The 13,334-nt window shown below is 43.8% G+C and overlaps 1 protein-coding gene across 2 annotated transcripts in view; it reads right to left on the minus strand.

The window, feature by feature from the left end:
- Positions 1–3,552: 3,552 nt before the first annotated feature.
- The window catches only part of GLRX2 (glutaredoxin 2), an 11,062-nt gene continuing 1,280 nt past the window's right edge, over positions 3,553–13,334 (minus strand). Inside the window, exons 1-4 of one of the 2 annotated variants that reach the window (XM_006146026.3) lie at positions 12,998–13,016; positions 10,583–10,646; positions 6,520–6,696; positions 3,553–3,839 (exon numbers count right to left, since the gene is read on the minus strand). In XM_006146026.3, the coding sequence (XP_006146088.2) occupies positions 3,705–3,839; positions 6,520–6,696; positions 10,583–10,645 (375 nt within the window). In that variant the 5' untranslated portion in view covers position 10,646; positions 12,998–13,016 and the 3' untranslated portion in view covers positions 3,553–3,704. Of the gene's footprint in view, positions 3,840–6,519; positions 6,697–10,582; positions 10,647–12,997; positions 13,017–13,334 lie in introns of those variants that run through there. The other variant, XM_014586844.1, reaches the window with a different exon arrangement.

Here is a 13,334-nt window from a genome sequence, read left to right on the forward strand (position 1 = left end):
AAAGTGATTAACGGAATATTCTTTTAGAAAAATGGAATTGTATTTCCATAATTATAAAGACCAATATCAATCTTGGGTTTACTAAATATTCCACTGAGCGTGTATGTGTGTGTGTGTATATATATAAATAATCTATATATACACACACATACATGGTTTGTACTATAAAAAGTTCTGTAGATAACACACTCAGTATTTTTTTAATTGGTAAATTTTTGCTTTTTTGAAAAATTATGAAGTTAATTAAAAGTTAATTATAGGTAATATTTTTAATGTAAAAAAACAGATGTAGTTAAGCATACTTTTGAATAAAAGTATAATAAATAGCACATTTTCCTAAACCCTGAAAATACCAAGTTATAGTGGGAAGTGGTAGAAAGCACCATAAACTAGAAGAGAATATTTTACAAAATTCAGTGATTATTTTCAATGACGATAGATTTGTAAATATGATAAAAATATGCAAAAGCTGTTTCTGATCCTAAAGAGATTTTTCCTTTTGCTTCTGTTTAGCCCTGCCATGCATATTCACTTTATGAACATGAGTAATACTAATTTTTAACTTTAAAATGTTTTAAATTTGTGCACTTTTAGAATTTATCAGAATCTGTGCTTGAACAAAGGAAACAGAAAATTGGCTACATTTCTGCTGGTTTCACTTATCACTTTGTCAAGAGCAGTGAATGAGATTAAAACCTTGCCGTTTTATGTGTATCTTCACCACAAATAATTGGCAAAAGATTATATGAAAACATGTGCTGAAGCGTCTGTCGAAGTTCCTTGTTAGGCTTTATGTGTAATATAAACTGATTAGAATCCATATGTCACCAAATAAAAATACAAAATTAGTGGAAAATAACCAAGAAAAATGTTTTCCTGCACTGTGGACTACATAAATTTAGTATGGTGTGACTGGCCATAACTTGAAAAGTACTCAAGTTACATTTTCTTCCTTTTATTGCCAGCTTCTGATAATGAAGAAATTACCTACAGGGATGAGAAAAATGGAATCGAGTTTTTAAAAATGGATTATTATAATCCAGTTCTAAATGTTGCATTTACTTTATGTAAAGAATTCAATTTCCCTAACTGACCATTTGGTGAATATTTATACAGAATAATGTCTGCCTAGAATAAACTTAAATATGCAAGAGCCTTAAAGTAAAAAAGTGAACCTTTGACTGCCTTAAAATATGACTAGCTCTCCACTATAGGCATACGACTTCCTTTCCCTGGAATCTGTTTATTAAATAAGGCCTTAATAGTGTTCTAATGTTTCTGAAGTACAGAACTCAAAGGGTCTTGTAGAGCTTTTAATTTTGCATAATGAATGGAAATTTAGCTATTAAGTTTTAAAACTTAATTGTGCATTAGTAGATTAACACCCATTAACAGAATAATCTGGGCACACTGATATGCTATTCAGACATGACTGTTGACATCAGTAATACTTTGTGGTAGTTTAAGGGTTTTTTTTTTTTTTCCTTGTTTTATATAACAAAGTATCCAAGAAGCTGGACTTTATGATTATAACGTGACCTCCAAGGACCAGGTTGCATATTTACTGCTATGAATAAAAAATATAGTTGTACAGTTCCAAAACTGATTTGTTTTTAAGGGAATTTTTCAAGACAAGGGGCATATACAGTTTCTAGCCCATAGGCACACACATGCAAAGTGAATACAGTGAAACCTTGAGACTACTGCAATAAGAAGTCTTCAGGCCAGCGATTTAATTATTCACATTTTTACATTCACTTTGCCTTTTGAAGCAGGAATATTTTATAAAACTGAAAGAAAACTTTAAGTTGTCAAGCTGGTGCTTAAAGGTATATAAAGTTTGATTGATAACAAGTTTACTTTATTTCCAAGGAAAGGACCCTGAAGGGAGGGTGGGGGTGGGGGAATCTCTTAGGTCTGTTGATAAACCGATGTTTTGTCAAGTCTTCCAGATTTTCACTGTAAATAATCCACCTAACAATGTAACTTTGCTGTTTTCTGATAGGGAATGGGTGAATATACTAATGTATTAACTTTATTTCTTGATAAAGCAGTTTTCACCGATACTGTGAAGTCTTGACTTTCTGTCCTTTCCAGCCTTGCAAGAATATGCTGCTGGGTAATCATCTTAGACATGGAGTGCAGGTGGCCACCAAGCGATCTGGTTCTGTTCCATTTATTATGGTAGAATTTGATGGGTGCGCCAAATAAACTCTGTACATCAAATGCTTGTCTTTTCATTTTCTTTCAAGAAATAGGGATTTTAAGGTTATAATACATGTGCCTTATAAAAACTTACATCCTTGAGCCGGGCTGTGGTATAGCAGTTAAGTGCTTTCCTAGAGAGCTAGATCCCACAGGGCCAACCACAGTTTGAATCCTAGCTCCAGTGGCTTGCAAAAAGAGCTGGGAGCATGTGCCCCAAATCCTCATGGGAAGTAGAAGTGGAGGGGAAGGAGCGCAGTGTGAACATTGCCTCTCTGAGAGTTGCCCACATGCTCTCTGATGAGTGCATGTGCCTTCTGATTAAAAAAAAAAGGGCACAAACAATAATCAGATGTCATATTAACTTTACTAGACTGATAATATTGAATTACTTAATACTGAATTACTCTAAAATATGAATGTAATCAAGAACCAACCACCACTCACCCCTCACTCTCCTATCTTACCAGTTCAGGAAGGACCAGTCAAAAATACCTCTTTGCTGAGACCAGCAATTAGCGTAATAGCAAAATCGCTGGACTCCCATGTGTCAACTATGGTTCGCATCCCAGACCCGGTGGCTTAAAACTCACGCTGGGTGTGTGTGCATGCATGCCCAAGATCCCGAGAGGAGAATGGAGGAGAAGGGATTGCGGCGTGGCTATCCCCCTTGGGGGGTGAGTTCTTGCTTTCTGTCTGGCTGGGGAGCGCACGCACCCTATAGCAAAAACGTCAAAAAAAAAAAAATCACTCATTCCATTTTATTTAGTATTATTGTTTTTATTTGTTTGTTTAATTTGATAGAGAGGCTGAGAGAGGAAAAGTGAGATAGCAAGCCACCATGTCCAGGACTGGAGCTGTGGTTACCTATGTGAGAATTTAACTCCTTAACCACCATGCCACCTTTCAGCTCCCAAAGACAGAGGTTTGTTTTTTGTTTTTGTTTTTTTGTAGAATTATTTATTATTATTTTTCAGTTTGACCAAAGAAAGAGAAAGTGAGAAAGCAAACCACCAAGTCCGAGACTTGAACTGTGGTCAGCCATATGGGAGCCTAGCTTCTTTAACCACCATGCCACCTGCCAGTCCCATCTTCAATTTTAGTGAGACACCACACATCAGTCCTTACTACCAGAAGCTATAGAAAATGAGGAGGTACCTCCTAAGCATAGTAGGGAATAAAGAATTCCAAATGTTTACCTTGTAGCTAGCTCTCAGTTGTAAAATGTATAAATTCCCAGTAAGAGTCTTATCTTTAATACAGTTCTATTCCTGTTTAATTTTTTTAAACCCCCTTCAGTTTAAAATACCATTCCCTTAACTTTTGCCCAAAGAATTAGTAGGAAGATGAGGTTTCCACTGCAATTTATTGTTCATTCTTTGTACAGCTTCTTTGTGAAGCTGATTCACGTATTTAAAACACCCTCAAACATTTAACAGGTATTATCAGGCATTATCACTTTAACTGACACTTTACTAACAAAGTCACAAGTGCCTACATCACTGAAAGTCTTTCCTCTTGCTTTTTTTTAAATAACACTGATGAACGAGCGGAAGCAATTTCCCTTCTTTGTGAAGCCTATGAGTGTCAGTTGCACCTCCAATAAAAGTTCCATTGACAAAAATTCTTGGAACCTGTTGGACAAAGCAAAGACAGATTAGGTCTCACCCTAGTGGAAGAAGTGCATGATCATTTCACATAATAGACACTAACTCTGGGTATTTTTTATGAAGCACACACATACTAAGCTCTTTAACAAATTAATCTCTAAATCTTTTTTTTTTATGGAATTACCTTATTTAACGTTATTTATTTATTTTAATTTGACCAGAGGGAAAGAATGTGGGCTCACCAGAGAGAGATATTGAGAGAGAAAGGGAAAGTGAGAAAGCAAGTCGCCAGGTCAGGGACTTGAACCATGGTTGGCCATGTGGAGTTCAGCACTCCCAACTACCACACCACCTGCTGGTCCCAAATTATTTCTAAATCTTAATGTGTGGGCCAGTGCCATAGCTGAGCAGTTAAGGATCAAATCCCACATGGCCACAAGCAGTTCAAATCCTGGCCTCAGTAGTCTGGAAAAGAAAATGCACAGTGAATGCACACGTGTACCATAAATCCTGACAGGAATGGAGAAAAGGGGCTTGTGACATAACCACAACCCACTGGAGGTGTTTCCTCTCTCATCCTGTCTCTCTGGTAAGCACTCTATCAGCTTTTTAAAAAATCTTACAACCCTTGAAGTGGCTATTTTCAGCCGTATTTTGGAGAAAGACGAGACACAGGAAGGTGTGTGACATCATGATGACAGTGAACAAGAGCTGGGATTCAACCAGGACTGTCTGATTCTGAAGCCTTCCTCCTGATCACTGAGGCATGTAAAAGGTGAAAGTAAGGCAGGCTCTAATTTGGACCACGGTTTAAGTGCATCATTTTGGTAGGGGAGGAGTGCGCTAGGCAGCTTCTCCAGGGCACTTAGAAACAGGAAGGAAAGTGGGGCCGACAGGTGGTGTGGTAGGTAAGGGTGCTGGACTTCCACGTGACCAACTGTGGTTCGAGTCCCGAACTTGGCAGCTTGCTTTCTCTCTCTCTGTCCCTCTCTAGTCAAATTTAAGTAAGTAAATTTTTTTAAAAAAGGAAGGAAAGTGACAACATTGCATATAAACTTGGAGCACTATATTCCTATTAGCATCGTGATTGAGACAGACCCCAGTCTGGACTGCCCAAGTAAAGGGTAGGAGGAGACTACTCTGCGAAGAGTTCTAAGAGGACCTTAGAAATCCACAGATAGAGACTTGCAGATGGCATAATGGTTACATCATGGGACTCCCATGTAGTCTACTGTGGTTTGAGTCCCAGACCTGGTGGCTTAAATCTCATGCTGGGTTCATGTGCATGCAAGCCCAAAATCCCATGAGGAGACGAGAAGAAGGGGTTGTGGTGTGGCCGTTCCCTCTGGGGGGTGAATTCTCACTTTCTGTCTCTTTCTGTGTCTCCAGTGAGCATATGTGCCCTATAGCAGAAATCTCTCTCTAAAAAAAAAAAAAACAAAACAAAACAGACAAATGCTGACCACAGCCCATTCCCCTACCTACCAGTCCACCGATGTGTGCGGACACAGACACACAGACACACGAGACCCAGCCATGGTGGCACAACTGATAGCTTGCTGCTGTGCGACACCGGCGCCACACAGGAGGTTCACGTTCAGATCCCCAGGCGACTTGAACACGCCAGCGGTGCCCACATGCACCTGTGACACTGGCTGGCAGGGGGGCTGGGGGGGGGCAAAAAAAAAGGGGGGGGGGGGCCCAGCCCATGGCATGGAGAGACCATGTCATGGGTACCTATTTCTCTTTCTGATGACAGAAACTTGAAACAAATACAAGGCACAAGGCCCAGCCACAGCGGCGTGTGCTGTTAGGGCTCTGTGCACTGGGATCACACGGGAGGCCTGGTTCTGTTCCCAGTCCAACCTAAAGGCTGCGCAGTGGCATACTTCTGTGATCCCAGGGGCTCAGGAAGGGTGAGGCAGAAGAATCAAGAGCTTAAGGCTGGCCTGGGCCCCACAGTAGGACTCAAGAACATGGTGGGGTATGACTGTAGTCCCAGATGGGTGGCTGAGACAGGAGGCTCATGGAGTGGCAAGACCCTGTCTTCACACTCACACACACAATGACAATGAATTAACTCTGCCATTTAATATTTTAAGAATCCAGAGCTGCCTTTTTTTTTTTTTCCCTTGCTAATAGGGCACATGCGCTGTCCAGAGATGCGGAGGGGAAGTGAGAAAGGACCTCCTGGGAGGATGGTCACATCACAGTCCAGGGACTTTGGGTGTGCACACACATATGTCTGTGTTTTTCAAGCTTCCAGGCCCAGGACTTGAACTGTGCATGTGCAGTCAGCCAGGTGGGATACAGCTGCCTCAACCACCATGCAACCACCTGGTCTCATCTGCCAGTTCTTCTTTTTTTTATACTTTAATTTTTAAATTTGCTACAGGGAGTGCTCACCAGAAAGACAGAGCAAATGAGAAAGCCCTCAAGGAGGATGGTCATGCAGGAATCCCTTCTCCATTTTCCTCAGGATTTTCGGATTCACGTGCACACGCACCCAGCCTGGTTTTCAGGCCACTGCATCAAGGACTCAAACCGTACAGTCGGCCATGTGGGACCCATGCCAGCTGGCTGGCCCTATCTGCCATTTCTTTATCGATGTAAGACCCACAGATACATGTAGTTCACTTTTCCTAAGACAAGGGTCTGGGTTCCAGGTGACCTGGGTCACCACCTATGATGCGGATGCACTCACGGTTCTTTCCCCAGTCATCTTGTAAAGGGCGTCTTGAAACTGGCTTCCATATTCCAGCATGTCCAATTCCACCACTTTACAGCTAATGTTCATGTCATGGAAAAGCTTTTTTGCCATTGTACAGTAAGAGCAGGATGTTTTTGAGAAAATCACCACACAATTATCAGAAATGGTTTCCTAAAATAAAGCAAAAAAAAAAATCACTTTAATTCTAGATATTACCTTTTTGAAAGAAATCACAAGTTAGCAGGAAGGGTATAAACTTTGGAGTGTCACCATTCAGGGCTCAAACTAAGTATTATCTCTTTCCTCATCTGTTGAAGATCTTGTTTCAAGGGAATTTTATTAGGAAAAAAGATGTAAGAAATAGAAGGTACCCAGCATGGGTAATAACAATATCCAATCACAGCAGCCCTCTTCAGCAAACTCCGTGACTCAGGCCCTGTTCTCCACCCGACCCTTCCCCTGGTCACCTAAGCCTACCACAGTCCAGATACAGCCAGTTATTATCTTCACTTTGCAGACGATGATGCCGAGGCGGAGGAAGATAAAGAACTTGTCACAGTCTACGTGGGAGAGTTGGGATTTAGGCCTAACCAAAGCTGGAGGTATGGTCCAGGCACTTGATCTGCTTCCTGAATACTCTGTAGGTGTTCGGAGCTTTCTCCTTACTGTCCATAATTTCCAAAGAATGACGAGTGATTTCTTTCTTTCTTTCTTTAAAGAGATTTTTGATATAGGGTGTGTGTGCTTGCTGGAGAGAAAGAGATAGTGAGAGGGACAGTGAGAATTCACCCAAGGGGGAAGGCTATGCCACAATCCCTTCTTCATTCTCCTCTGGGATCTTGGGCACACATGCACAAGTGCCTGGCATGATTTCAAGCCATCAGATCTGGACTTGAACCACGGTCACTCAGGTGGGAGACTAGCAATGCAACCACTATGCCATCTGCTGGCCCCTTGATTTCTCTTTAAAACATAACATTTCACTGACCCAGGTATAAACAGCTGACCCTCCACCTCCGTCCTTTCTATACATCCTTACAGTGCAGAAGCTGTTGTTACTGTGTTGATAAAGTATTCATACACCGATGGTTCTGAAAAAGCTACTTCCCGAATGCCAATTCCATGGGTTTGAGACAGAGGTTAGAACTGTACTGTATTTTTAAAAACCTTCCCAGGTGATTCTTATATTGGCCGGGTTTGGAAATGACTTTCCTAGTCTTTACCACGACCATGAGATCTGCTAGCATCTGTCCAACCTGTGAAGTTCGTTTGTTTGATTTCTTTAATTTGACATAAGGCATACGTATGTGTGCACATGGGAGAGAAAGAAAGCATCTCCTCACAGGACCCAGCACCCTGCAATCCCTTCCCTTCCATCTCTCCCCGCTGTTGGGATTCTCAGTATGCATGCACACATGCTGCTGTGTTTTTCAGGGGACTCAAACCAGGCGGCTGGGCATGTGAGATCAACCGCCCTTAATCACCAGGCCATAGGCTAGCCCTGTTTCTTTTTTCTAAATAGTGCATATAGTCAGGTCTCTAAAGAAATTTTGAGTGGATGGGTCCAGCACCCAGGCATCTGCCTGTGTTGTTCTCATGTGGTGGGTCCTAATTAGCACCTTCAAGACGAAGACTGAAAAAACAGACCCAGACAAAGTGCCTCAGAACTTAGACCCACCCTTGGGTGTCAGAAGGGCCCTGAGTTATAGCCTAGCTGTCTGCAAGCTGGCTTACTTTTATGCTTTCTCTTCTATTTACTCATAATATGAGAAGACTTCGAAGGCTCCATGAAAAAATAGAATTAAAGCACAAGTGTATTTTGGTGCAAAAGATTTTTGAAACCCATGCATCTTTTCATAATACATAATCTACATGAACTTCTTAAAGAAGTATTTGGCAGGACCAGCAGTTGGCATAATTACTATGTCACTGGACTCCTATGTAGTCGAGTCCTGGCCCCAGTGGCTTAAACTCACACTGGGTGCATGTGTGTGTGCACAAGGTCCCAAGAGGAGAATGGAGGAGAAGGGATTGCGGCATGGTCATCCTCTCTGGGGGGTGATTTCTCGCTTTCTGTCTCTCTGTCTCTTTTTCGGGCGAGTGCATGCACCTTATAGCAAAAACCTCTCCATAAAAAAAGAAGTATTTGGTATAAAACATTTACCTCCTGGACAGCCAGTCAGATCAGAGATGTATTAATGAATCCATTTTACAGATAACAAAACAGGCTGAGAGCTCAAAACACTGGGATTTGATGCCACCCATCAGAACACACAAGCCAGCACCCTTCCCTCCACCATGCTGCCTTGGGTTACAGGGACATGGAGACCATTGTTTAAGATGTGCATCCTGATGTGTGACAGAAACACTGATGAAGAGATCCCAAGGTGACCTGAAACTCAAGACAGGTGTCAGGGTTTCTGAGCCCTCTTCTCTCCTTTTCTCAGGTTCATCATTTATTTTTTTTTTTTTTTTTGGAGGTTTTTGCTATAGGGCGCTTGAGCTTGCCAGACAGAGAGAGAGAGAGACAGAAAGCGAGAAATCAGCCCCCAGAGGGGGGAGAGGGGATGGCCACGCCGCAATCCCTTCTCCTCTACTCTCCTCTTGGGATCTTGGGCACACACGCACACGTGCCCGGTGTGACTTTTAAGCCACAAGGTCCAGGATGCAAACCACGGTCGACTACAAGGGAGTTCAGTGACATAGCCATTATGCTAACTGCTGGTCCCTCAGGTTCATCTTTGTTAGATATCTCATGCTGCTGTATTTTTCTTTTAAAAGAGGTAATCCTCTCACTTGTTTCCAGCATTACTGTTACAATCAACAGCTCTAAGTTAGAAATCAATTAAAAGAGGAAATTTTTCTGGTTATGCTGGTGGTGGGTGGTGACAGAAAGAGAGAAAGATGGGTGTTATCGTGTAGACTGCAAGGGAAGAAAAACATATACAGGAGAGAGGTCTTCTGAGGCAGAATTAAGTAAGCTTCCCACTGGAAGAGAGAGGAAAGTGACGCAGCAGCAATAGTACCCCCAGAGGCTCATGGAGGAGTAACTACCACACAGCAGGGCCTATGGGAAGGATGCTGCCCAACACGGCCGAGGCCAAACTCAAATAGCAACCGTGGCTGAGAGCGGGCTGACTGGCACAGACAGGAGGTGCACATGATGAAGAGGAACGGTCAGTCTCAGACGAACTGTGGAGCGAAGACTCCATTAAAAATAAACCTCAGGGGCAAGTGGTGCAGCAGTAACACAAGTGGACCTCGTGGGCAAAGTCCTGGATTTGTGTCCTAGAACTTCCTGAGCATACCAGGCACGTGGCCTGCCGTCTAGGCTGGCCGAGACTGGGGTTGGACTGCGGTGTGAGGTCCCTACCAGGGGTGACTCTCTCTCTCTCTCTCTCTCTCACACACACAGAAAAATAAATAAACGGCCAGCCCATGCCATGGTGGTTAAGGTGGCTGGATCCCACATAGCCAACCATGCAGTTCAAGTCCCGGACTTGGTATCTTGGGAAACACACCAAAGCACAAGTGCATGCGTGCTCAAGATCCTAAAAGGAGCGAGAAATGAAGAAGGGATTGCTGCATGATCAGGACCCAAGGGCATGCTTTCTTAATTTTTCTTTCTTTCTTCTGGCAAGCGAGAGTGCCCTCTGGCAAAAATTTTTTTAATTCTCATGAATTTTTATTACCAAAAGGACTTCTTTGTCACATGGATGATTTTGAGAGCAGATTTAAAAATAAATATTAGTGGGGCCAGCAGGAGGTATAGTGATTGGGCCACTGGATGTCCACATGGCCAACTATGGTTCAAGCCCTGGACCTGGCAGCTTGCTTTCTCACTTTCTTTCTCTCTCTCTCTCCTCTCCCCGGTAAGCACATGTGCCTTGTACCGATTTTTTAAAAAGATGACAATAATGATTAGTGAAATAATAAACAAATGAGTTTAGTCATTCACATGCAGAACTTTGTCAAGTCTGGAGATCTAGTGAGCACAATGATGTGTCCCACACGACTCGTTTTCCAGAGGGAAGCTCTGCCTCCCTGCGTCACTCACTTGGATCTGGGTCGCAGGGGCACTTGCTGACTTCCCCACGGAGGACGAGGTGTTGCTCCCCATCCTAAGGGAATTAAAAGGGCCATACCAGTTAGAGATCATTCATCACGAGTTCCATCTGAAGAAAACCTTACATATTAGGTTGTCAGAAAAGTCTCGAAATATTTTTGCATAGAAAGATAAGTCATGATTTCTTCCAACAACCCAATACAAATATATCCAAACTTACAAAATAGAAAAAAAAAAAAAAAAAGGCGCTTTTGGGCCAGCAGGTGGCATGGTGGTTAAGGTGCTGAAATTCCCACATGGCTGGCCATGGTTTGAGTCCTGGACCTGGCAGCTTGCTTTCTCACTCTCCCTCTCTCTGTCTTTCTCTGGCAAAACTCATGTGAAAAAATAATATTAATAATAAATAAATAATTCTTTTAAAAAAAAAAAAGCTTTTACTTGTTATCAGTACAAAATATCAGTTCACAAAGTATTTACCAAAACCAAATGACCTAACCTAACTTGCCTTCCAGGGCCCTTCATTCTCTGAGAAAATCCTCTACTGGGTTTAAAGACCGTTACACTGGTATTTATGACCATCATATTTTAAATACTCTGTCCTAGTGACTGGCCACATGACCTGATCATTGGTTGGAAAATGGAGTTTTTTCAGGGCCAGCAGGTGGCATGGAGGTTAAGGCACTGGACTCCCACATGGCTAACCGTGGTTCAAGTCCCAGACAGAACTGTTTGCTTTCTCACTTCCTCTCTCTCTGTCACGCTCTGGTGAACACACATGCCCTATAGCAAATTCAATTAATAATAATAATAAATAAAATGAAATAATTCTTAAAAAGAAAAATAAGATTTTTCATTTACTTACTAAAACATGCCAAAATTCCAAACACATTTTGAAGCAGGGAACCTACAGGCATGATGGGGCCCTGTTAAGGGTACCTGTCTCTCTCTGTCATGAAAGATTTTAGGATGGGACCAACAGCTAGCATAATGGCTATGTCGCTGGACTCCCACGTAGTCGACCGCGGTTTGAGTCCCGGATCCGGTGGCTTAAACTCACGCCAGGTGCGTGTGCGTGTGTGCCCAAGATCCCAAGAGGAGAATGGAGGAGAAGGGATTGCAGCGTGGCCATCTCCCCTGGGGGGTGATTTCTCGCTTTCTGTCTCTCTGTCTCTCTCAGTCTGTCTGGCGAGCGTATGCGCCCTATAGCAAAAACCTCTCAAAAAAAATTTTTTTAGGATTATTTATTTTATTTATTCATTCATTTATTTTAATTTGACCAGAGAGAGAGAGAGAGGGAAAATGAGAAAGCAAGCCACCAGGTCCAGGACTTGAACCGTGGTCAGCCATGTGGGAGTGTCCAGTGCCCTAACCACCATCCTGCTGGTCCTCAAGAAAGATATATTAAATATATATCATATATATATGAAAAAGAAAAAGAGAAAAAGGCAGGCAGGCTGAGTTCCTGAAGCCTAAACCAGAAAAGATTAGTTGTCCTGGCCTGGACCAAAGAGGAGCTTTGGACGAAAAAATCAGCAATCTACTCAGTTTATCCACCAAGAAAAGAAATTATTTTCATTTAAAGTCTGGCTTGAATCTTCATCCCCAAACCCTCCACCACAGCATTTACTGAAGCAGGAGCTCCAAGAGAAGCCTGACAGTCTCTCTCTGGGCACTGACAGGACGTAGGGGGTGCACTCTGAAATATCACCTCTTCCCTGCCAAATACAGGAGAGTTTCTGAACCCGGGAGGTGGGCAAGCTGCAGCCCCAGCTACTGGGCCATGATCCTGGCCATGATCCTGCGGCCAGCCTGGCAACATGGCCGGACCCTGTCTCTTGCAACAGAGCGAGGATGTGAAAGGCACCCTTCTCCTTCTAATTCTAGGGGAGCTTGGTAAGTTTTCCCCTATCAAGGAGAGGGCCACCAGGGAGGAGGATGGACGTGTACAGTCAACCCCTCACTTCAACACCGAAGCAGCACCAGTGAGTCATGCTACATTCCTAGAGCAGGTGCCACGCAGCACATCCCGTATACCCCAGGGATCTGTATCAGGAAGATACCGGGGCCTCAGGATCTGTCAGTCAAGCAGTTAACACCGCGTGACTAGCCCCTGCAGAAGGGGGTCTCCAGCCTGGAGAGAGTTCCCCGAGTCCTGCCTAGCCGGCAGGAGCTCCCGGGTCAGTAGTTAGGGAGAAGCCCAGGCTAAGGGATGGAGCATGGCGACAGGAGCTTCGCGGACGTCCAGAACCAGTAGGCCGGGGTCTTGCAGGCTGGGCGGGCAGCTCAGGGCGTTCGAGGCACTGAAGCGCCAGAAGCGCTGTCCTGGGACTAGCCAGAGGCCACAGCAACACGGATAAGCCACAGTCCCCAGGTGCAAAGCCTTGGCCACTGAACAGGAATCTTTACCTTCGCTTCCCGCCGCAGGGCTGCAGGGTTCCCACATAAAAATGCGGGCGCCCGACTAATGTGATCTCAGATGAACAGCGAATAGCCGTTTCATTTGAAGTATGTCCAGTGCAAAAGACATGACGTACTTGGCCTAAAAAGCATACGTCGTCTGAAACCTGTTTGTTTGGGCGTCTGGGATTTTCTCCAGCAGCCCACAGTGGGGTGCCCCACTCGATCCCGACCATCGCAGCGCCCCGAGTCCGCACTACCGAAAGCACCGTCCTCTTCCCGTCAGTTCAGGGCGCCCGCAGCCCTCCGAGGGGCCTGGGCGGGTCGGCACCCGGCGGCTCGGCTC

This window comes from Tupaia chinensis, unplaced genomic scaffold (assembly GCF_000334495.1).
Source record: "Tupaia chinensis unplaced genomic scaffold, TupChi_1.0 Scaffold000161_4, whole genome shotgun sequence".
NCBI classification, from domain to species: domain Eukaryota; kingdom Metazoa; phylum Chordata; class Mammalia; order Scandentia; family Tupaiidae; genus Tupaia; species Tupaia belangeri.